This window comes from Oryzias latipes, chromosome 2, assembly GCF_053564925.1.
Source record: "Oryzias latipes strain Hd-rR chromosome 2, Olatipes_Hd-rR_3.1".
NCBI classification, from domain to species: Eukaryota; Metazoa; Chordata; class Actinopteri; order Beloniformes; family Adrianichthyidae; genus Oryzias; species Oryzias latipes.
The window spans coordinates 18,741,964-18,766,007 of NC_136238.1; the positions used below are offsets into that span (position 1 = coordinate 18,741,964).

The window sequence follows — 24,044 nt, forward strand, 5'->3', positions numbered from 1 at the left end:
GCTACACCAATTAACAAAAACTCAGTTGACTTAGTGTTTACATTGTAGCAGCTCCTCACTGTTTAATTATAATATAGATTTGTAATGTGAACATCAGTGAAGGGTGAGAAAAACATTTTTTTATCAGAGACGTACAAATATTCTATAAAAAAAACCAAAAGACTTGTATAACTTAAAGCATTTTGTTGGAAAATCCAGCAAAATACTGTTACTGGTCAATAAAAAAAAAAAAGAATGGCTCAAGGAAAAACAGCAACACAGGTTATATTATGAAGTATTATTTCCATCTTTATTGAAAAGAAACACATTACAGTAGGAGACTCTGTATTAGGTAGAATTTTTAACAACAGTACTGTACAGCAAACAAAACAAAAACAATTCAACAATGATAATAATCATAGAATAACTGTGACAATAAGAATGCGTTCTGAATGACAAAACATTGCGGTTGTAATGAGAAACTGTGGATGGACTGAGGAACTCTGGGAAAAATGTACATACGGGTAAAAAGGTGCGTTATAAATAAGAGGTGGGCATCTTGGGCAGGTGGGGTTGAGGGGAAAAGGCTACATGAGGTAACACAATCAAAACATACGCAGGTGCATTTTTAGCTTTGCTGAGGTCTATATACACGTGGTCAGCAACAAGAATGGATTTTCTCTGTGTGTTAAAATGACTCATCTGCAGACGGCTGCGCAGAACAAACCGCCTGTTAGCAACGTGGCTGCTAGCTGCCGCTTCGCAGGGCCCATCCGTCGTACGAAATGACACAACTAGTTAGCTTACAATTTCAGGACAAGAGCTAGAGTAAAAACATAGCATCTACTTAAAGTTAAAAAGCCAGTTAGTAATGATAGTTAGCTAACGAAATATTTTAGACATTTCAGCAGTGCAATTATGCTTCGTATGGTCTGTGTTTTAGCTGTACTTCTTAACTTTATTAATGAATAGAAACTACGCCAATACGTTGACTAAAGTCCTGCTGACTTATACTACCTGCTAGCTTTGAAGCTAAAAGCTAGCAAGTCTTTGCTTAAAAAACTCGTTAGCTTTTAGTCATTTGTTTTGTTTGTAGTTGAAACTAGTTTGTACAGTAATGTACTGCTAGCTAAAAAATGAAATCAAATAAGCACTTTTCCCTGCTTCTGTCAGATTCGTTTTTCAGTTTTGTGTCAAATTCGATAATGATAGTTAAAAAAAAAAAAAACACACCAAATATTGCAGCAGTTAAATGGCTGCTTTTCCTTTGTTAGGTAAACACTGACTAGCTAAAGTTACTGTTATTTCACACTTTAGCATATGGAACTTTTTCTGTCGCTTTTTGTCTTCGCAAACTTTCTATCTCTTAGTGTTTTAGTTTTATTTGGAATTAGATTTTTTTATTGTTAGAGCAAACCTAAATGACTTATCTCTTCTGTGAGTTTAAAACAATGAGTCAGGGGATTAGGCAAGTGAATCGTTTTGGCGAATTAAGGCTGCCGCTAAACCTTTACCTAACATTATCACAACAATCCATTTCTCTGCCTTATGACAAAGCAAATGTTTGTTTTAATGAACCTACAATCTTTTTTTTTACCCTGTTTTTGCTTTATTCCAATATGTAAGGCTACTAACTTTACTTAATAGACATTTTAGGCACATTTAAAGAACCTTTCTCTGCAGTTAGAATACTTCTAAACTACCTAAACAAATGTGTCATGTGGCTGCTCAAAGGTAACCATGGTTACAGACCAAACGGTCAAATTGACATCAAAGATGGTGGACAGAGTCGTGGTTTGGACAAACAGACTAAATACAATTTAGTGCATTTCTGTCATAAATAAAACATCTTTGTCCCATCAGCACGTCCCGGTTCTGGACTAAACTGGGACGAGTCGGGTATAAAAACATAAAAACAAAAAACTTTAATAAAGATAGAACTCTTCATCAGTTCTACAGGATGGCGGTTTGACGGTGTCATGAAGAGGACGAGGATTTGTGGCACATCAGGAACAAAAAAGGCAGGCATGCAAAAGGAAAAGAAGGCATGAGGGCCAAAAACTTTAGTGTCCATGTCAAATAAAAGCCTTTTTGATTTTTTTAATCTCTTTTTACAAACAGGGTGAGTGTTTTTTATTTTTTTCGTCAGTGTACGAAATCAAATAAGAGAACGTTGAGTATTGCTCAGAAAACACAGCTGAGAACTGCTCCTCGACTGTTGCAGCAACGTTGGTGTGAACATTTCAAGACCACACGGATGGAGGTTTGTAAACAGAATGATCACACAAATAAAGAAGACGCTCACTTCGACTACTTCTACTCTGCCAAAAGGTCACACACGTCAGGTCAAACTACTAGAAAAAGAATCGACATCACCAGGATACGATTGACGATCGGAGCCTAGAGATTCTTCAACCCGTGGTTCCAACATCCCATTCAAGCCTTAAATGGATTAAAGATGAATTTTGATTCAAAATTGTATTTGGTATCAGCTTCGATCTTAGATTTGGTGACACCAAATGAGGTTTCAGACTTCTCCAACCAGATATTTTTATTTTAAAGCTTGTTTTTACTTGCGTTAAATGTTAAACTTTCCCTAAATTAACTTCATCTCTGATTTACCGCCTCTGAAACAACTGGATGTTGGAACCCCTGGTTGACCTACGCAACGTTCCATTACCTGCAGTAATCCGGAACCATACATGCGCTCCAAAACCTACTTTCATTGTGCAACCCATCACGCTCACGAAGAACTTCCTTTTTTTCTTCCCATTAAATTACATGATGCCACCATCAAAGGACAAAGGTGAGAAAGCATGAAGAAAGTATTTACAATGACAGTTATCAGTGAGGAAGAAGCCCTTCTCAGTGATTGGCTATGTAGATAAGGGATGCGATCTGATCGGACAGTGAAAAAAACCCCAAAGCACCTGAAGAAAATTCGTTCCCTTTTTGCTCCATGGTAGGTTTCAGTTTTTGACGGTTTTCAGCAGAAATGAAATTCGGGACATCGGGATTCTCTGGCAGCATAAATCAAAATTCAGTCTGATTTTTTTTTCTTTTTTTTTTGGGTAGAATAATGGACAGTCTCGGGTCCCTGAGCCACATTAAGCATCTGTACACTTCTTGACTCTATATACTCAAAAATGAAAATATAATAAAAAAACAACAACTTCCAATATTGAATTTTTTAACCAATGGAATTTTGCAAACACACAAATCAGGAAAGATACTTTAAATTAATGTAAAAAGATTCTGAGACATGCAATCCATCTGTCCTTTCCCTATATGTACAAACTGATATCTTATTTTCTACAACCTGCTGTGGGAGGAGGGGCAGCGCGCTGATCGGGAGGAGTTTATCTATGTAGAGTCCTGAAGAAATGAAGGAGACGATGATCTTTGCTTTCTTAGCGATATGATTCCGCTTGGGCGAAACAGAACTGGCCTTCGACATCCTAGCATGTGCAGTGAGGTATGACACCGACAGAATCATCGTTTCCCAAAATGCAATGACGAGCCAGCTGAGGCTCGGACAACTGTGGACCACTTTTCCCGCCACACCTTGGAATTATCCTTCCTGTCGAAAGGACCAAGAGTCAACGAGGGGATTATTAGGGAATGTGGGTGGGGCCTGCAACAGTAAGCGGTTCTCAGAGTAAACAGAAAGGATTCTTCAACATTAGGGTTCTTAGAGTTTGTGGGCGGAGAGTCCTTTCATATAAGTGCGGTGCTGCCGGTGCTGCTGCAGCTGTTGTTGCGGTTTGTGTTGCGACGCGACAGATTGGGTGTGGCAACGAGCGGGTGTCGCTCATCTGTGCAGCCGTACTGAGCCAGAATGTCCACGCACTCCTGACAGTTGGCCTGGCGGGCATACGCCAAGGCGCTGTTACCACAGGCATCCCTCGCCATCAGATCCACACCGTACTGCGGAGACAGAGCATTAGTCCCTTTATTCTGAACATCAGCGACAAGCCGACTTGGAGCTGAGGTAAACTTACCCAGATGAGCAGCTGTGCAATTATCACGTTGCCTTTTCCGCTTGCCAAGTGTAGTGCGTTGCGTCCGTCTCCCTCCCCGCAAGTTTCGTTGACCTGCTGTCGGGAGCCGTGGGCAAGCAGCAGGACGACGGAGCGCTGGTCCTCCTCGGCGGTTGCCCTTAGCAACTGTTGGCCAAGAGAAAGGTCGGTGCTTGGTAGTGGCTCCAGGAAGAGCCGCTGCTCGTACTTTGCTCGGATCCAGCGCTCACGCTCCTCCCTTGCGGACAAAACACAGCGACAGAAGAATGTTTAGATGGGATCAAATAAACCTACGGTGGCCGTTTAACCCTTTAACACCGGAGACTTAGCTGCAGCGTTAACCTCCTTTGATCCATCGTAACTCTTCAACCACCTTTTATGCAAGTAGCACAATTCAAACAGCGTCTGAAGTGGAAAGTAGTAGCTTTGCATTGATGTGCAACACTTTAAGCTATGTTCACACCAGGCATGAGACGCGCGTCTAGCATACAGCGTTTACACTGGACTGTCACTTCCTGATACTAGCGCATCTCCGCCACCTATAGTTGGAAGAGGCTTGGTGCGAAATGTAGAAAATATCACAAATCTTGTTTCAGGCTTTTTTCTTTCACAGTTCTATTGCATTAAACAAATCGAAATCATTCATATCTCCTCCATGATCAATTTTTAAACAGTCGGTCACTACCAAGTCTGAGTCCCTGATTGGTACAAGTTTGACCTGGTTGTGTTCAATCACCACATGTTTTGTATGTAGAGCCTGAAAACTGTAGCTATGCATGAACATGCAAAGTCCAAAACGTGGATGTGGGACTCCTCACAAATATGACAGAAAGATTACCAAGATGTACTCAACCAAAACAAAAGGACTCAATGGAAACATCTCCAACTTAACAAGGAACAAAGGCAAACTCAAACACAAACTCCCATCCCTGAACTCTGCTTTAGGCTCACAGAAAGCCGAACCATTTTTCTCTTTCCAGAAAGTTGAATTTTTGTTTCCTGTTTGTTCCTTATCGTCATTTTCAGGATTTCTGCTTGTTTTGGAAATACAACTGCAATTGCTGTTGTTGTGCCAACAACCTGCAGAGTTTTCCTGAATTAAAAGGGAAACAAAACTACTTGGGAACAGGAAGAAATCCGAAAACTTAAAAGAAAATGTACACAAAAAAGAATTGAGTCTATCGGAAAATAAATCTGTCTTCTACTGGATCAGGCAAGGATCCAATTATTTCTCCAAGTTTCTAATTTTCTTTAAAAGCTTTTCATGGTTTGCTCATAGGCAGCCGGGTTTGGACCCTCCAAGAGTAAAATAAGACGCAACCAGAGGCAGGGGGGACGGGGGGCGCTTTGTTCACCAATCGAGTATCATTAACCGCTGATCCCTCTAATCCAAGACTGTTACCGCTCTAATCTCTGCTCAAATCCCTCCATGTAAACAGCAGTCCATTCAACCCGCTGGGATTAGTCAGGGACAGAAAGGCCCAGGGGGACAGATATTGAGCTGTCCCCCCTTCTCTTCCTAACAAACATCTCCAGGGATGAGCACAGGGGGGAGGAGGAAATGGAGAAGCAGCAGATTAAAATAACACAAGTGATGTCCATCCTGTTTGTTAACAAAAGACAACAAACATGTCCCCCCTTTATCAAAGTAGATCAAGATCAGAAGGTCTTTGGTGACCTGTGACACAGTTCTGGTTCTGGTTTACCGTGAGGATCTGATCAGAGGCGAAGAGAAAGTGTAAGATGTTTGGCTCCGAGTGGGAACCCTACAGACTCATTAAGTCTCTTCCTGGATACCAGCGTGTGTTTTTGTGTGTGTGGTGGTGGCGCCTAGCATCACGGAATGTCCTGGGGGCTTCTTCCTCCATCCCCTAGCCAGAGACGGAGCGGGGAGACTGGGTTCGGGACCACGGCCGACAGCCCCCAGACAAAGCCTGAAGCCAGTGTGTGTGTGCGCTCAGCGGGGACTCTGGCAGGAAATGCTAGGGCACTGGACCCAGGAAACGCATGCCTGCCCCCCACCAAAGTTGCTATGGACCAGCAGAGCAAGAGCTCTAGCAGACACACAATCAATCATATCGCACAAAAAGTGCGTTTTGTTTACATGTTTTCTACTTACAGTCTCATTTATTGCTTTATTGTTTTTCAAGTTTTCCTGAATATTAATATTTGTGTTTATAGTTGCTGCCTGTTGGACTTCAGGAGTAGATTTTTGCAGAAAGTGTCTTTGAGTTACTTTCTGAGCGTGCTCCGTCGTTCATTTTAATCTGTGATTGTTTGTAAATGTGTTTTAGCAGTTGTTTACATCTTCAAAATGTATTTTCTTGTTGGTTTTAGCAGGCTTAGATTTTTCTTTTTATACGTTTGCAAAAATATTTACTGTATTTTTGAGCGTACAAGTTGTGATTTTTCACATAGTTTGCCCGGGGGGTGTGACTTATATTCAAGTGCGACTTATGTGCGAGTAAAAAAAAAAAAAAAAGGCTTAGTGTTTCCCACTAATAACCACTAGAGGGCGGTGTATGTGTGTGTTTCTGTTTTTGCTACTAAAAGCAATGCAGAAGAAGAAGTGCCGCTCAGTCTTACACCGGGGCTTGGCGGAATTGTCCCAAAGCGACACAAAGGATGAAGAATTCAACGGATTTAGTGATTTGAAGTGACAAAAAGACTTTTGTTGACTTGATAGCCTGTTTTTTACGCTATGGTTTTCGGAATAATTGTTCATATCTTCTGCTAATTTGCTAGATTGCTCCTATGTTTCATGAAGCTAAATAATCATCAGTGTGTTACAGTAGTGAATTGCGCATATATTCAGTCTATTATTTATGATCTATTCTGATATTAGGATTTGTCCTTTTAGATGAAATGTCCCATATTTTGTTAAATACATTTTTCCCAGAAGTGCGGCTGATATTTGAGTTTTTCTTCTTTAACAGGCATTTTTTTGGTTGCTGCAAATTTTACTCTGGAACAATTTAAAGTGCGGAAAATACGGTATGTTTCTTTCGTCTAAAGCGCTTTCATATTATGAGTTTGCTTGTTTCGCTGTTTAGTTGTTGACTTCCCTGTGAATTTTAGCACATATTCAGATTTACTTCATATAGTATTTATCATTATTGTGTTTGTTTTGTTGTTACTTTTAAACAACTTCAAAGTATTTTTTGGTTATTTGTGGATGTTTTAAATTCATCGCATGTTTGATTTAGCATGTTTTTTTCTTGCGGTTGGCGCGTGTGTTGCAGTAAACGGCATCATCATAAACTAACGACTCCTGAAAACACACGGCTCTAGACACTGGAGAGGCTAATTGCACTAATTAACCACACAGTGCGTGTTTGTGTGTCTGTGACAGTACGTGTTAACATGTGTCTGAATGCGCACACTCATATTTTGTGTGTTAATCTGTGCCTGTCCCTTTTCACATCCCATTAGAGGTAGTGGTGTGCTTCAGCACCAAGGCATGCTGGGTAAATAATTAAACGCGAGTCCCGGTGAGATTGGTTGTGACAGAAAAGCGCGCACAAACACAGACACACAAGAACATACAGGATGCATACATGTCAAGTGCGGCCTGGAGCGTTTTAAGGTGTGTTTGTGTGATGAGGACTTAAAAAATAACGGCAGCAGAGCAGCCAAAGCGAACAGCCTTCATCCTTCCATGTCCTCCTCACTGATCTCATGTTACTCAGCAGAAACACAACTTACACCTCAGTACGTCTTGAACTGAAAAAGGATTTTTTTGCTTAATTTTTATTTTATTTTTTATTACTGTCGTTAGCGACTGGAAACGAAAAAGGCTGTTAAAACATCTGTCACATTTCAACTGTTTACGCATTCAACCTAATTCCAACGGATCCTGACACGGAGAAAAGTAGCTCTGCATCAAAAGCAGTTGGCTTACGCTAAAAATGCAAAAAAATGCACTAAGTCTCTTTTTTCCCGCATCAGTGAGTGTATTATGTAGCTTATGACGTAGACACTTTACTTACTCTAAAGTGACACTTTACCTACTGATCGAGTATGTTTATTTACTTACACTTTACTTACTGTAGAGTAAGTTTACTTACTTACACTTTACTTACTAGAAAGTGTTGCAAAAATGTTTTTTTTCTTTGTCCAAATCTGTTAGTTTTCTCTAATTGCGTACACACTTTAATACTATAAAGTGTCACATACCGGCAGAAAGCTGCTTTTTTTGCATCAGTATCAGTTAGTTTACGGGGCTGGTCATCCCTGGTCCTCAAGATCTACCACTCTAACTGTTTTTTCCAGATCTCCAAGCCCTGCTAGCTGCTGATTAGCTCAATCAGATGTCTCCACATTCTGATTGAATGAACACACCTGGTCCAGGTAATCAGCAGCAAGCAGTGCAGGGAGAGCTGGAAAACAGGCAGGGTGGTAGATCTCGAGGACCAGGAATGAACAGCCCTGGTTTACACTAATTACTTAGACATTTTACTTATTGTCAAGTGCTGTATATTGAAGCAATTCTTTTTTTCTTTGTCTGAACCGGTTAGTTCATGCTAATTGTGTTAACACTTTACTACTGTAAAAAGAGGAAAATTGGGGTCACTCAGGTTTTTGGACAGACAATGTTCTCATACTTAATTTCTGAAACAATTCAAAATGTTTTAAATTTGACAAAAATAAAATACCTTTGGGAAAGGTTCACCTCTTTCTAGGCCTTTTGGTGCAGACTTTTTTTCTTTTAGGTACCATGCAGCAGGAAAGATGGAGGATTCAGCAAGTTGACTGCTTCATCAGCTCCTGCATTGTGGCATTAGATCCCAGTCACCATTGGAAACGGCAGGACAGAACACGGTTTTGCTTGGGGTCCCTCAGGGCGCCACACTGGGCCTACAGAGCTTTTCTGATTTCCTGCCTGTTGTTTGAGTGCAGCAGACCTGGTATTGTGTGTGCTCCGAGTGTGTGTATCATCCTCCTACAGCTTTGTCTGCCTGTGTTTACACACTCACTGGTTTCCTGTCCATCTGAAGCTTGGGGGCGTTTGGCCTAGGCACCGCTGGACGTCCCACCAGCTGCTCCCCTTTTTGCTGTGTGTTTGTGTGTCTGAATGTAAGTGTTTGTCAGGGGTCAATGGTCCACGGTTTCCAAACTGAGCCACAAAAGTTGATAAAAAACACCCCCCCCCCCAACAATCCCACCCAACAAATTTTTTTATAAGAAAAAATTAACACAAAAACACAAAAGTGGTAAATTCATACGACTTTTGCGAAATTTAAACCGGGACCTGCTCCCTACTGCTGACTGATTATGAGCTAATAAGCTAGGATGAAACATACAATTAAAGGTGTGCAACTAGAACAAATCCATCAGATAGATAACAGTCTGTGCTAAAAAAAAAAAAAAAAAGTTTCACATTTTAGAACAAGATACCGGAGACAGAAAAAGTCAAAAATTAGGTTTAGAAGCTCTGAGAGGAAAAAAATGACAAAAGTGACAAAATAAATATAAAATGACCAAAAACTATTTCAATAACTAAACACAACTGTAAAAATAAATTTAGTAAACAAACATTTGGAACAATAAATAAATACATCCCTGAATGAAAAGTTTACCAATGCAAGACATTTAACGAAAAAGTCTGAAAATTGAAAGCACAAGGATTTCACAATAAGAGTTCTACCCTCTGTCTTCATTGATCAGATTTAAGGAAGGCTTCTTTGGAGAATTCTTCTCAGCCTTCAGCTGTGAGATCTATGGGGCCACACTGCGTCGCTAAAGCAAGTCATTAATTACAGTGTGCAGAATATGTGTGTCTGAGTGTGCGAGAGTTAATGAGCGGTAGGAATCGGGGTTAAGAGTGACATGGTGTCAGTGGCTGCTCTTCTGGCCTAATTAGCCCTTTAATTAACAGATTAATAGATGGATAGATAGAGCGTGGATAAGAGCATCAGCTAACTGCCCGAGCTAATGTGCCTTTACAATGAATCGCTGTCAGTGGAGGGAGGCTTTAACAAGGTGAAGAACAAACGTGACACTAATTCTACTTCAGAGCCGTCCAGAAAACATCCATGCTTTGTTTTACCTTACAGCGGGGAAGACGACAGAACGGAGAGCGGAGGAAAAGAGGCTGAAATCAATTAGCATCTCCTGGCTGGTCGTTAGCTGCCCTTGGATGGGCACAGATAATTAAAGGGAGGGTAGATGAGCAGAAGGGGGTGGGGGGGGGGGGTGGCCTGGAATGAGCCACAAGGCTTGGGGAGTTGGGGATGGAGGGGGTTAATCTGGACAGAGAAGATGCAAATGAGGAGAGGAAGAGTGGGAGAAAGGTGCAGGAGAAATGGGCCGAAGAGATGGGAAGTTGATCTCTGGACTGAAACGAGACGCTCCAGTGATGCTGCACTGATACTAAGGGGTGGGGGGTCTGAGAGGGGGGAGGTGGAAAGCTAATCATAGAGAAGGAGACAGGGACTGCAGGAAGTACAAGATATCAGAAACGCCTTCTTTGGTCTAAAGAAGCTGATAATTAACTTTATGTCAAAGAGATAATCTCGAAGGCGCCGCTCGTCCCTGGAGGACAGGAAGGTGTCCACACGAGGTGCCCACGATCAGAACCAGAAGTCGTCTCGAGTCCATAAGAGGCTCGGACAGAAGTCAAACGAACTAATGGGCCTACACAATAAATTGAAAATGTATCAATATCACAATAACGGCTTGTGCAACGCCTAAATTGCAAAAGATGGCGTAAGCTGCAATAAATAGTTGTCTGAAATGTTTACACTCATGCACAGACAAAAAGAAAAGACATTTTGCAGCAAAATGAAAATGATGTATCAGTTGTTTTTCGTTGTTGTTTTGAGTTTTCCTCATATCATGCAGTCCTGCCAGTAGATCACTCTATGAGTAGATTTCAAATAGAGGAAATTAGTCAAACTCAGTCAAGCCTGGATTGACCAGATAGGTTTGAAGTTTGGTCAGATCCAATATAAACATGAAAGGTTGAGAATGTTATCTCGTCTACATCAATGTCTTCAAAATTTAGTTTAACACAAAGACATCATTTCCACAGCTTGGTTTGGTAAAGAATTTATCAAGAATATTTTAGCCTAAAAACAAAAGGTTTGAACAGAACAGATGGACATCAACAGCTTCATCTTTCAAGTTTTTCTTTGTTGGATTTCTTTGATGACACAGTTGTTCAATGGTTGCCGTGAGTGAAACCACAAATGAAGAAAAAAAATCTTTAACTAAGTTTGAACAATCCAAACTGGACTGACGGACTCAATGAAACAACATCAAAATGTTTTGGTTCTTTTGTTCAATGTTTTGATCATTTGGAGGTTTCATGAAACAAGAATAGAGATTGTTCTTTATGTATCACATTTTTGATGAATGAAGATTCAGTTAAAAGAACTGAATAATTAAAATGAAAGATCTGCTACACAAAAAGGTCCCTGATCACCTGTGAGTCCCATGAGGAACAAACCTACATGGACAGCTCTGTCTCAAACTCATGGAAATGTTCTGTATTTAGAACTCAACGTGGTTTCAGAGGCGACAAATGGAAATGGTCTCTTGGGACTTTTGTAGCTGAGAAAGGAGCAGCAGCGAGGTGGTGACCCTGACAGCTCAGGGACATCATTGACATTTCCTACAAGGCTAGCTGGATGCAGATGAGTGGACCTTCCTGACACAGTGTGTATGTGTGGAGAGGGGGAGGGGGGGTCGTAATGTGGTACTGACTAATTAAGGGGTAGAATTGTAGATGAAAGCTGAGACTTCAATTAGTTTTACACTTTGCTGAAAAATCCTCGGAAGCTGAGACTTGCAGCTTTATGATTCTCAGCTATGCTACAACTTAATGCAGTAAAGGTCTTCCTCTTTGCTTTTGGTTTTTACGTTGAAAAGTATTTTTGTCATGTATACCACTTTGTGTCACATATGTTTGAAAAGTGCTTTATAAATAAAGTTCAATTTGATTGAAATTTACATAAACCGGAAGAATTTGATGCACCGAAAAGCAGTTTTGTTCTGATATGCAACACTGAACATTAACCATAAAGTGTTGCATGTCAACACAACATTGCTGGCCTCTTCTTCAGATTCATTGACTGTATAAGAGAACTGGACTAACTGACCCCTCCCCCCCTTGTGTTCCAAACATGAAGTACCTGCTGGCCCCAAGAAGCCAAAATCCCTTAGACTTCTATTGAGAAATAAACTGTTATTACTCAGTCATTCTAACAGAATAACTATTCTTGCTCACATTCCTTTTTCCTAACATCTTCTTGCCAATTCTAATTTTTTTCATGATATTTTTGTTACTCAAATTATAAACTGACCAATCCGATGCCTCAATAAAATCATGTGGTGCTTGCTGGCCCCCACCTCGAACGATTGATCGACAACTTCTGATCTCGCTTTAGGTGGAAGGGTTGTGGACTTTGAACAATCTTATACCTGATTGTCGACAGCAGTTGGTATAAAAACGTTGACTTGGACCACTTGGACAAATCATTGTCGTTTCGTACCAACATGGCAAAGTCCGTATCACGGAAAGATGGCGACTCAATTAGTTTTATTTCGCTGGAGCTGAGGCATTTTCTATGGGTGACGTCACAGCTGCTCTGTCTAGTTCTCTATATACAGTCACTGTTACGTCGGAATACCATTAACAGTGAAAACGGTTAAGAAATTACAGTAGTTCGAAGAGTGTATGTTACCAGCGACAGCTTCGATGCCAAAGGGTTAACTCACCAATCCTGATGTTGGTTCAGTTTTTGAGATCTTTCACAATTTCTCGTGATTTAATCCAAACTTGTTTCAACCGAACTAACTTTTTTACGTCGGAGATCAGGCTCCAGTTTTAACATTCTTATGACTACTGTAACTCTTCAACCGTTGACGCAAATAATGTAATGCCAGTTGATTCTGAAGTGGAGGAAAGCTGTCTTGGGCTGATGCACAACACTTTATGCAATGAACATAAACCAATTGATTCTGTGGATTCTGTTGCAGATGAAAGTGGCTTTGCGCCATTATGCAACACCTAACGTTAGTAATGTGTCAGAATCAACTTATTTCCGCTGATCTTGTAAATGGTTGAAGTGTTACGGTGTGTCAAAGAGCGTGTTATTTAGGCGTCGCCGGCGACATCTCTGATGGTAAAGGGTTAAAGCAGACTGTAATTCCAAGTAGCATACGCATGCCACATTGTATTAAATCATTAAGTTCAAAGTTTTACTGTCACAAGGCAAACACGCATCGTCAGGCATCCATCCACACGCGTGAGAGATGGTTCGCAGAGAAAGGTTGCTCCTTCCAAACCGCGTGGTTGGATGAGAACCAAAAACGACTGTTTCCTTGAGCGTGTTTGTGCAGAAGCTTTCAAATGTTTACCAGCCTGCTGTGGCTGGCAGTGAACCCATTCAGTCCAAACACATTACAGGCCAGCGCCGGGACAACTCTCCCCCTTTCTCCCTTTCTTTATTGTATGAGCAATTTTCCCACTGAGCCAATTAGCCAGGGGAAAGTTGAGGGAGGGGGGGGGGGGGTACGTTCATACTGAAAAGGATTCATTTCTGCTTCAGGAGCCGACCCCGCCGGCTCCCGGCGAGCAGGATCGGAGAAGATGGACGGAGTCACGCACGTGGAGATGGTTATTTATTTCTTCATTATTAGAAGAAGCCAGAGGAGAGGGCGGGGGAAGGGGCAGAGGACAGTGAGGTTAATCTGATGACTCAGGCATAAAGAATGTGCATTTAGTTTGTGCTTTTAGCCCGCATTAGCATAACCTCTACGCGATGACAAACGATGAATGGTCTGTTGATTGGCTGGAGTTGGCCGGCTTAATGTCAATAGTAAATTGGGGGGCTTGTTAGGCGAGTCGGGGACGCGGTTACGGCGGCGGCGAGGCAGTCATGTACAAAATAATATCTATTAGAACTAATTTAATCAAGGCCTCCCGTTTACAGATGAATTAGAATGTGGGGGCCAATTATTTTACATCGTTTGGGCCTCTGTGTTTGTGTGCGCATGTGTGCTGGTTAACATGCACGCCAAGGGGCCGCCTCAGTCAGTGGGGGCTGCAGATAATGGAGCCGAGATGATGGCAGTCGGGAGCAGCTAGTTAACTGACACAAATGAAACGGAGCTCTGCGTAATCTGCACACACACGTGTGTGGACACGCACACACACACACACACGGATCTCGTGGGAAAATCAGTTATTTATACTGAACATTGTGACATTTATGCTGGGCGTGCACGACACAGAATCCTCCTTCAGCTCACAATCATTATTACACAACAATGTTGGAACACAGCAACACTTTGACCCACAATGCAGGATGATCTCAGAGTCACACAAACCCTTCTCGCAAACTTATTACAGCGCAAGACACATCTTCAGTGACTCGATTACTTTGCAAGGTTAAAACTGTTTGAAACTTGAAAAAAAGCTTTTAATTTGTTTTTCTCATTTAGATAAACAGAACCAATAGGTCCACTGGATTGGAATGTGAAGTAAATCCTCTTCAATGTTTGGTTAATGTAAAATCCAAAAATTCAGCTTGAATACAAACGAAAGGCTGGGTTTTTGATCTAGCTTATCAACTGAAAAACAAAACATTAAAAGTGAGATTTATTTCTGACTGTCTGCAATCATGTTGATGTGAGGAAATACTGCCTCTGTTAGTTATTGTTGCCTTTACATTCATGTTGCTTATGCACTCAAACCGTCTATTTACTACAAAAAAAAAACTCAATAAATTCAAATGTTGTACATTTCAAAGACCCTTCATCTAAAGCCGCTGCACCTTCAGGGTCAAACATAACCATTTTATTTGCTAGTTTTGATTATTCTAAGAGAATTTAGAGATATATATTTTTAAACAAACCCTTTCTACACATTCCCCCACCTAACCATTTATCCAAATTTACAAAAAAAATCTCTATAATTCTATTTATGACGATCTGAAATCTAGCAGACATTTCTTTATGAAGCTGTAGAGATGATCTGAAGAACCAAAGCGGCAGGTGATTTCTTGTTTTCTTATAACCCTTGTGCTATCTTAGATGACCCCACTCTTCCATTGACGTGTTCTCCCTACCATGACAAAGGTGGATAAAGGTAGAAAGATTTCATGTAAGCCATGGACACCAGTGAAGATCACATATCATTGAAGGAAAAAAGGTTTTGCCACTGTCTAGACCCCACTCCCAATGTTAAAGTGCCTAGGATAGCAGAAGGGTTAATAATATTTATTCTAAAGCTACTTTCACACCGCCCTCGCAATGCACGCTCAAGTGGCCACATTCAATGAAAAGTCTGTTTTTGGGTTCTGCATACAAAAGGCATGGCCACTGAAGGCACATCAGGAGGTTAAACTAGGTCAAACATCGACCAATCTGGGACTTGCATTTGGTAGGGACGTATAGATGGCGTCCTTTTTAATTCACGGAAGTGCTTACCACAAATTGATAATGGAGGAGAAATTAATGATTGCTGTTTGCACCCAGCTGGACATGGAAAAAAAAAAGAAGAAGAAGCCCCTCCCTGATTGTCCAGCTAAACATGCAATTAAGAACACGTGGTTAGCGTGTTCTTGAACGGGCATCACATCCCCGTTGATAACCTAGCTTCTGATGTCACAAATGGAAATGTTTGCATTAACATAATATCATTTTCTGAGTTCAAACTGTTTGATTTATTGTAAATAAAATAGTAAACCATTAGTTTCAGAGCTTTAAACTACAGCCTCGCCATGAGCGTGTTTACTTCATGAGTGACGTGTGTGTCTGGGTTCAGCTCAGTGACACGTCCATCTACAGAAAGACCAGTTTGATCTGGTTGTGATTACATGCACTCAGGGGGGGGGCAGCAATACAAGTTTGGTTATCATGTGGATATGAGACAGGACAGTCCCCCCTCCTTGCCTACCATTCTCCCTGACCCTTGGGGGCAATTATCTTGTGATACGGGGAGTCCCTTCCCGCCCCCTGGTCCCCTGAGTCCAATCCCACTGCTGAACTGGGGCATCCACTGCACCTGGACCCCTGGTTCAGATTAAAAGCCCCTGGTCTCATTTTAAATCTGTTAGCGCTGGCCTTTTTGAGGGGAACAAGTCTAATCTGTTCCCATAAAGGACCCCCATCTTGTCGACCCCCCCACCCTGGCTCCCAGCGCCGCAGACCTGCTGCTGAATTATTACTGGCTGTACATCCGTCATGTGAGACGCACTGTTAAGCGTGGGATGGCGAGGCGGCACTGCGATACGTCGCCCTGAACACCGCTGCCATTATTCCTTCTCATTTCTCTGCTGTCTAATTAAGGTGTGGCGTTGGGCGTATTACCTGCAGCCCCACCCCCCCCACCCCCCCCACACACACACCACCACCTTTCTGTCAGATCTGCAGGATTCTGCAGATCTGTCACTCACAAAGACATTTCCTCTTTTTTAATAGGAGTTTCAGGCGACGGTGACAACTTAGAAGAATGGTCTTTTCTAAGAAAGTTACTAAAGAAGCATCGACAGAAAAACCTTGCAGAACATCGGAGCAAAGTGATGAACTAATCCTCTGAACGTGCATACAAGAAAAGATGCTGACCCTCTGCGACAGACTGCCAAAGGTCAGCTGATGGCATGAGGGGAGAGGTGGGGGTCGAGGCCCGGTCCAGCTGCCAGAAGGCTGGATTACCGGCACTGTCAGTCGGTGTCCGCTCAGGCCTGCTAACGCGCGGCGTCAAACGCCGCCTGAGCCAAACTCTGGGTGCTGGTGTTGATGTGCAGCTCGACACGTAATTAAAACAATGAGCCACAGCGCCAAGAACCGACACTAAGGGTGCCGTGGCGAGGCAGGCATACCCCCGTGGGCGCAGAGCAATCGGCAGCGCTCCCAAACTTAGCAGTCCCTTTGGCATTGGCATCAGCTGGGGTGCGGCACTGGGTGACCATGCCAGCTGAGGTGATGACGGCTGGCCTTGGGCAGGAGGAGGTTAATGGGAACGTTTAGAGGACGGCCGAGTCTTTTTGTGGTTGAATCCGCAAGAAAGAATCCTTCTAACAGGATCCCTCTGGCAGCACGGAGCTGGCACGGTTGGTGTTTATCCACACTGAAACCACCCTCCGAGCTCAACAGCTCAGCCGCTTCTCTGTCCCCGTCCTCGCCACTGCAAGCGACGTGTGTCAGCGAGCATCGCTCTTCACGCTGAAGCATCACAGGCGCGGCAAGAGCTTGTATTGCAGCTGTGGAACGATTGGCTGCGACAGAGTGAATTCCGCTTCTTCGCAGACACTAATATGACCTAGAGTGGCTGTTGTTGATGGTTGACAGGGGGGTGTTGAGGGAGGGGTTACAAAGAGGTTTGACAACAGCTGGAAATGGTGGGAAAACGAGCCAGCTCTGATGATTGCTTCCAATCCCTCCAAACATAATTCCTCCCCCTGGTCCGGTCAGGAAAAATGAAGGCATTCATCTCGTCTTCATCTTCTCTCACCCCATCCTTCTCTCTGTTTTATTCATCTTGTTTTCCAGTTCTTTCTTTTCCTCCCATCCTTCCTCCTCCCCACCTCCCCTGCCAAACAGCACCTAATTGGGAGACGAGGGTGGGGTGGGGGGGCAGACCTTGACAGACAGGAGGTCAGTGTAATTGCTGCTGGCCATATTTAACATTAAGATAATCAGGCCATTAATTACCCTTTGGATCATTAAATCAGCCACTTGCAAAATGAAATTTCGGCCTCTATTACTCACTTGAGAGACCACGAGGGGAGGGCATTTTTTCATCTCCATGCCCCCGCCCCCACACCCCTGTCTTTACCAGCTTCGTCTCATCTCTAAGCACAATTGTTCTCCTATTCTGTTTATGCTCCTTTAGCATCAGATATGCTCCTTCAAATGTTGATAAGATAAGAAGAACAGGTCGAACTGGAAAGCAAAGGCCTAGCAGAGCGTCCTCACTGCAGTGCTTGGAAAAGCACAGATACTGACTCAATAAACAGCACTGGCTGTTTATTGAGTCAGTATCTGTTAAGGTTTTGTCATGGAGAACAAGCGGCGTTTGATCACTTTACAGGTGTTTATTAAGTCATAAAAAACCAACAGCCTATCGTCAGCCTTCGTGTGATCCTATCATCACTTAGTACCTTGTTCAAACAGCCATGCTTCCCTTCTAAACCCGGAGACAAGTCTGCGTCAGTTCTTCAACTGAATATTTCACTGAACTCTTTTACATCCGAGCTCCACTGCTTACATTCTTTCGACTACCGTAACTCTTCAACCATTGACCCCATTAACAAAATTCCAGGAGACTCTGAAGCAGCTTCACGCTGATACGTAGCATTTTACATTAATAAAGTGTTCAAGCAATAAACGGAAACCAGCTGATCCTGACGTGGAGAAAAGCTTCTCTCCGCATCAGAATTTGTTGAATGTACGGTAACAAAGGTTTCTGTAGTTCAACGAGTTTGAGTTATTTTGCCGTCGTCGGCAACAGATCAGGTGTTAAGGGGTAAACCTAAGACATCTCCAGCAGGAAGGCGCTCCAGATTAAAAAAATAAATAAATAAAACTATTATCAGCTAAAACAGGGGTTGGAAAAAAATGGAGGAAAAATCTGAGAAGGAGGCCCATGGAGAGATTTCGAGGATTTATGGAGGAGAGAGGACAAGCAGCAAGCCACTTAAGGAATGGAAGGATGAAGACTATCGACAGGATAGAGCGGGTGGAGGGAGAGATGGAGCTGCAGCGGAGCGTTGCGGGTTAATTGAGATAATATTGACCTCCTCCTCTAATCTCTGCAGGGGAAACATGCTATTTATTTATGAATGTGAGGCAACATGAGCAACAATAAAAGCATTAGTCCTCTGATGGAGGAGGGCTAATGGTACATCAATACTCAATGATCGCTTGGTGTGAGTCTGTGTGTGTGCTGCCGTCTGAGCTGTGTGTTCAGCTTAGAGGACAGAGCTATAAAACTGAATGTTTACACCCAGATTAGAGACATTCATGTGGTTTGATTTTCAAGATCTCTTCTTTGATATAAAAAAGGAAAATACAAAAAATTAAAACTAAAGCTGTTAAAGAAGTTAGAGTACAGAGATGCTTGTCTTTGTGAGTGTGTGTTTTGAGTTGGGGAGTAATTATAAGGTGCTTCGGTGGACTGATGAGGGTTTAGGGGATGGGGGTAGGATGTATTTGGGGAGGGGTAGCGAAGTCGATCATGATGCAAACAGCAGTCAGCTCTAATTTGTTATGAAGTCTGTTAGCTTCCCGAAGCTGCAACGGCCGATAATTACACAACAAACACTCATTCGTGTGGGACTTGCAGTTTCGAGGTGTTTTGGTGAAGTTTTATGTCCCATTTTAATCATTACAATCCAAAACCAAGTCTTGACTCCTTACACTGTTTAACGCTGTAAGAATTTCACCTGTTCTTTGTGTCAGAAGCTCTGTTAGGTCCCCACTACGCCACAAATACAAGAATGTCCTTCTTTCCAAAAGGACCTGGCTTTGAGAGTCGAAAGCCTTTTTAGATCCCCAGTACACCACATAAACAAGAATGTCTCCCCCCACACACACCCACATACAAATGACTTCCAATACTAAAGACCTGTGATTTGTTACTCACCCCTGACAACTACAATAAAATAGAGACTGAAGCATAGCTTTCCGTCAACATCCTACATAAGACAGTGCACTCTCTCTATTAGAGGAATTGCATTCAACACCTGCTCTTTTACAATTTACAATTTAATTTAGTGTGAAACTGAAAGCTTAAGACAGACAATATTAAGATTGTGTTTTCATCCAGTGATAAAATTCTAAAAAATACACTGAACTATGGAGGTAATTTTAGGCTCAAAAGACGTGGGCATAGGCGTTTACCTGGTGGCGTCTGGCCCGGGCTTCATGCGTCCCTGAGCGTTAGCCTCCCACACGCTGTTGGCCACCTCGTTACCGATAGCAGACATCACTTTGATGAGTTCCAGAGGCCAATCATCCAAGTCGAGAGAGCGGACCCGGGACAGGTGTGTACCCAGGTTCCGGTGAATGCCCGAGCACTCGATGCAAATCAGAGCTCCGAGGTTGAGACTTGCCCAGTCTGGGTCTGAATGAGTAGAGAAAAAGTAAATTTAGGTTTTAGGACAGAAAACATACTATTGGAGATAATTACATAATTTTTTTGAAATATTTTGACAATTAGGGACACTTAAAATGAGCTTTTGGGCTACGTCCTACGTGACGTTCACGGTGCATTTTATTAACAAAGACTGGGAAATGAAGTAGTATGTCCTACAAACCTGAGCAACGCACGAATCCGAATTCAATGCAATTTTATTTATATAGCCCAATAATCACAACAATAGTCGTCTCACTGGGCTTTTTAATAAACATGAAATCATGAAGAACATGAAGTCATATAATTGAATAGGTTAATAACTAAACGGAACTAAACAGACTAAGCTAAAATACTGGTAGGCATCCCTGCCCTCAGACCCCCCTTCTCTTCAAAGCAGTGGTAGACGAGCTGCGTCTTGACGCTAAAAAGCCTGTGGTTCTCCAGAAAAACATAAACATATTAACATGCAGCTTTTCCCAAAACGTTTTGTTCACAAAGATGTTTACTTTTAGATGCACTTTAAGTTTGTGTATTTTATCCCTGGTAATTTATTTTAAAAGCAGTTTATGTCTTAAATAACTTAAAGGAAAGTTCCTAGCTACTTGATTTTTTTTTCTGGGAGAATTTTATTTTTGTTCATACCAGTGCCTGGCAGCTACTTGACATTCATTTTTTATCCTGTTTACAGAAATTTTGTACTAAATAAGAGCACTGCTGTTCATGTTCACTATTGTTTACACTGAATTTTACAGATATTTCCAAATGAAAATTGTCATTGTTTGTCAAAGACAGAGTATTACTGATTTCAGCAATGTTACACAAAATTCTGTTATTCATTACACCAAATGAGACACAAGTTGTTTATTATATTTTGTTTTTAAAGACTAAAAAATAAATGGGGAAATATTTTCCAAAAAACAGTTTTTGAAGTTCTTCTTTCTTAAAGTTTGTTATATCGTGAGTTGTTAGAGACGATATATATTGATTATCACATTATCGCCATATCGTTATCATGAGCAATGTATCGCAAATCGCATCGTATCGTGAGGTACAGGGATATTCCCCGCCCTACACAATGCTTTAGGTTTGAACATTTTTTGCAAACAAAAAAGTATTTAAAAGAATGTTTCAAATAAACCATCAAAGTTTTCATAATCAGAACACAGTGGATTCATAAATTGGCAATAGTAAAATGCTAGAACTGATAAGTTTTTCGCTTTGAAATCGGTGACGTCATATTAGCCGATTAAAAAAAATTAAGTAGTGAACATAGTGTCCAAATTGCGTTTAAAACCCAGGGCCCTAGATCGGTGGTGGCCAAGCCTGGTCCTCAAGAGCCTCAATCCTGCCTGTTTTCCAGCTCTCCCTGGAATGCTTGATGCTGATAACCTAAATCAGGTGTGTTCAGTCAATCAGGATGTGAAATCAATTGAGTCAGCTAATCAACAGCAAGCTGGTGAGGGAGAGCTGAGGCTCTTGAGGACCAGGGTTAGCCACCTCTGCCCTAGATAGTCTCTCAGTATTTAGAAGTGTAGGTAAGCAATGTAGACATAGTCTTGGTGAACTCACTTTGCGTATCACAGTCGGCACATCGACCGTTTCCTCGGATACTCCGGATAGACTGCAGCGCCAGCGCCTCATTCTGGCTGCTCAGACGAGACTGAAAGGCAAAAATCAAAGCTGAGCTACAAGTTTCATTTATTCCTTTAACTAATTAGACATTGACTTAAACATATTCTCTGGTCCTTTTCTTAGCTTTTTTCTCTTCTTCTTTGGTCTGAGATGAACAGTCAGTGGTCATAACCAACCTTTCAACACTAGCCCCCTACACATGGATTCCTCTGTGCTGCCTATCAGGTATCAAACCACATTTCAGCTCACATTTGTTCGAACACATACACAGACGTGAGCGTCTGCTGTTCTGTGCCATGTCGGGGAAATGAAGGAATAATGCCGCCAACAAATGAAATGGTTTTGCGGCGACGGGGCAACAAAAGGCTGAGAGCCTGGGGCGTAAACACAGTGGGCGGCAATGGAGATGGAGCTGCGGGCTGCAGGTGTAAAATGGCAGCAGCGAGGCTACAATAATTGCTGTTTTTGTAATTATGTGAGTGAAGGTGAGTGTTGGAGTGAATGTGAGCCTTAAGAAACTCTTGCCTGCGAGCCTGGCCCCATATTTGATCCTTTTTGTGAAGTGGGATCTGACACTGAGCTGGAAATCCAATATAAGCTTAAATGATTTAGGTAATATAGATCAGAGTAGGGTGGAGTTGTAAAAAAAAAAAATAATACCAAACCATCTTTACTTATAAAATCAATGCCCACTTATTAAATTCATTGAAAAAATTTCCTTTTGAATTTATTTTAGGCTTAAAATACTAATTTCCGTTATTTGCACCAAGCCTCCTCTAACTGTAGACAGTAGTAAAAGAAAAAGAAGAAGAATCCTTGCTTGTCCAGTGTGAACACTATATGGTAAATACGCCACATGCCCTGAGGGAATGTAGCATAACTCTGTTTACGAATTTAACGTACTTCCAAAGATTTTTTTCAATCAAAAGGGTTTTTTACTAGTGTGACGTAACGTAAAGTAACGTTTTCCTGGCACAAAGCTACTTGTCTTTGCTTAAGAATCAGTTGGTTTCCGGCTGAAGTAAAGTGTTGCATATCAGTGCAACGCTGCTTTTCTGAGCTTCAGAATCAGTTGTTTTACGGCTGTAGTAAAGTGTTGCATATCCGTGCAAAGCTGCTTTTCTGAGCTTCAGAATCAGTTGGTTTCCGGCTGTAGTAAAGTGTTGCATATCAGTGCAAAGCTGCTTTTCTGAGCTTCAGAATCAGTTGTTTTATGGCTGTAGTAAAGTGTTGCATATCAGTGCAACGCTGCTTTTCTGAGCTTCAGAATCAGTTGTTTTACGGCTGTAGTAAAGTGTTGCATATCAGTGCAAAGCTGCTTTTCTGAGCTTCAGAATCAGTTGGTTTCCGGCTGTAGTAAAGTGTTGCATATCAGTGCAAAGCTGCTTTTCTGAGCTTCAGAATCAGTTGTTTTATGGCTGTAGTAAAGTGTTGCATATAAGTGCAAAGCTGCTTTTCTGAGCTTCAGAATCAGTTGGAAATACCATAATTGGTAAATGGTTGAAGAATTTTGGTAAATTCAAAGGTCATCAACAGCTCTGGTCTTGAAGGGTTGATATGATAAATAATATATAAGTGTCTATATTAGTGTAATATAAAAGTGTTTTTCAGCATAAAATAAAAGGAAAATTTGATCAAACCTAAACATCATATTAAATTATAAAATTGTGAATCAAAATGGAAACAATTCCATATTTTGGCCATTATAACCTTAAGAATTTAGAAGAACCCAGCCCAATTTTTTCTTCAAAATATGTGCAATTCACAACAAACCAAGTGGACCACAGTGTCCATTTCTGAACCGTGGGTTCTTATGGGTTAAGGCTGGATTAAAATGACAAAAGAAGCACTGAAAAGGACCACGAGGCACCTTGATACATAACACCAAGGTGCTGCACAAACGGCTTAACCACCGTTACTGCTCTCACCTTGATTTTGCTGCTCTCGCAGGACTGCAGGCTGGCAAGGATCTGGCTCTCAATGACCTGCACCCAGGCGTCGCGCTCCTCGTATGAAGTAGCCTCAAAATGCCATGTCTGCCCCGTCAGCGACACGATAATAAACTCAAAGTTCTCCTCTTGTTCTGTTGGAGTAAACGGACAAAAGTTTTAGGGTTAAACAACTCGACAAGGCCAAGGGCAGAGACAGAGATTTCAATCACTTCAAGTCTGAATTAGTAACTGAACATTTTTTAGAACAACAGGACACCTGAACAAGCTTCCAGTCTTTGAGGCTGGTGTTAATTTTCATCTCTAATAATCGACGGTGGAGTTAAATGCTGCCACTCAAACTCAAGGTGGAGCAGGAGTTTAAACCACCAGGAGTCA

General features: G+C 41.8%; 1 protein-coding gene across 4 annotated transcripts in view; it reads right to left on the reverse strand.

Moving 5' to 3' along the window:
- Positions 1 to 262: 262 nt before the first annotated feature.
- agap1 (ArfGAP with GTPase domain, ankyrin repeat and PH domain 1) overlaps positions 263 to 24,044 on the reverse strand; it is a 131,288-nt gene continuing 107,506 nt past the window's right edge. For all 4 annotated transcript variants that reach the window (XM_023964321.2, XM_023964318.2, XM_011482937.4 and 1 more), the window contains 5 exons: positions 23,646 to 23,800; positions 21,655 to 21,745; positions 19,851 to 20,073; positions 3,981 to 4,236; positions 263 to 3,906 (listed from right to left, as the gene is read on the reverse strand). In XM_023964321.2, the coding sequence (XP_023820089.1) occupies positions 3,697 to 3,906; positions 3,981 to 4,236; positions 19,851 to 20,073; positions 21,655 to 21,745; positions 23,646 to 23,800 (935 nt within the window). In that variant the 3' untranslated portion in view covers positions 263 to 3,696. The remainder of the gene's footprint in view (positions 3,907 to 3,980; positions 4,237 to 19,850; positions 20,074 to 21,654; positions 21,746 to 23,645; positions 23,801 to 24,044) is intronic.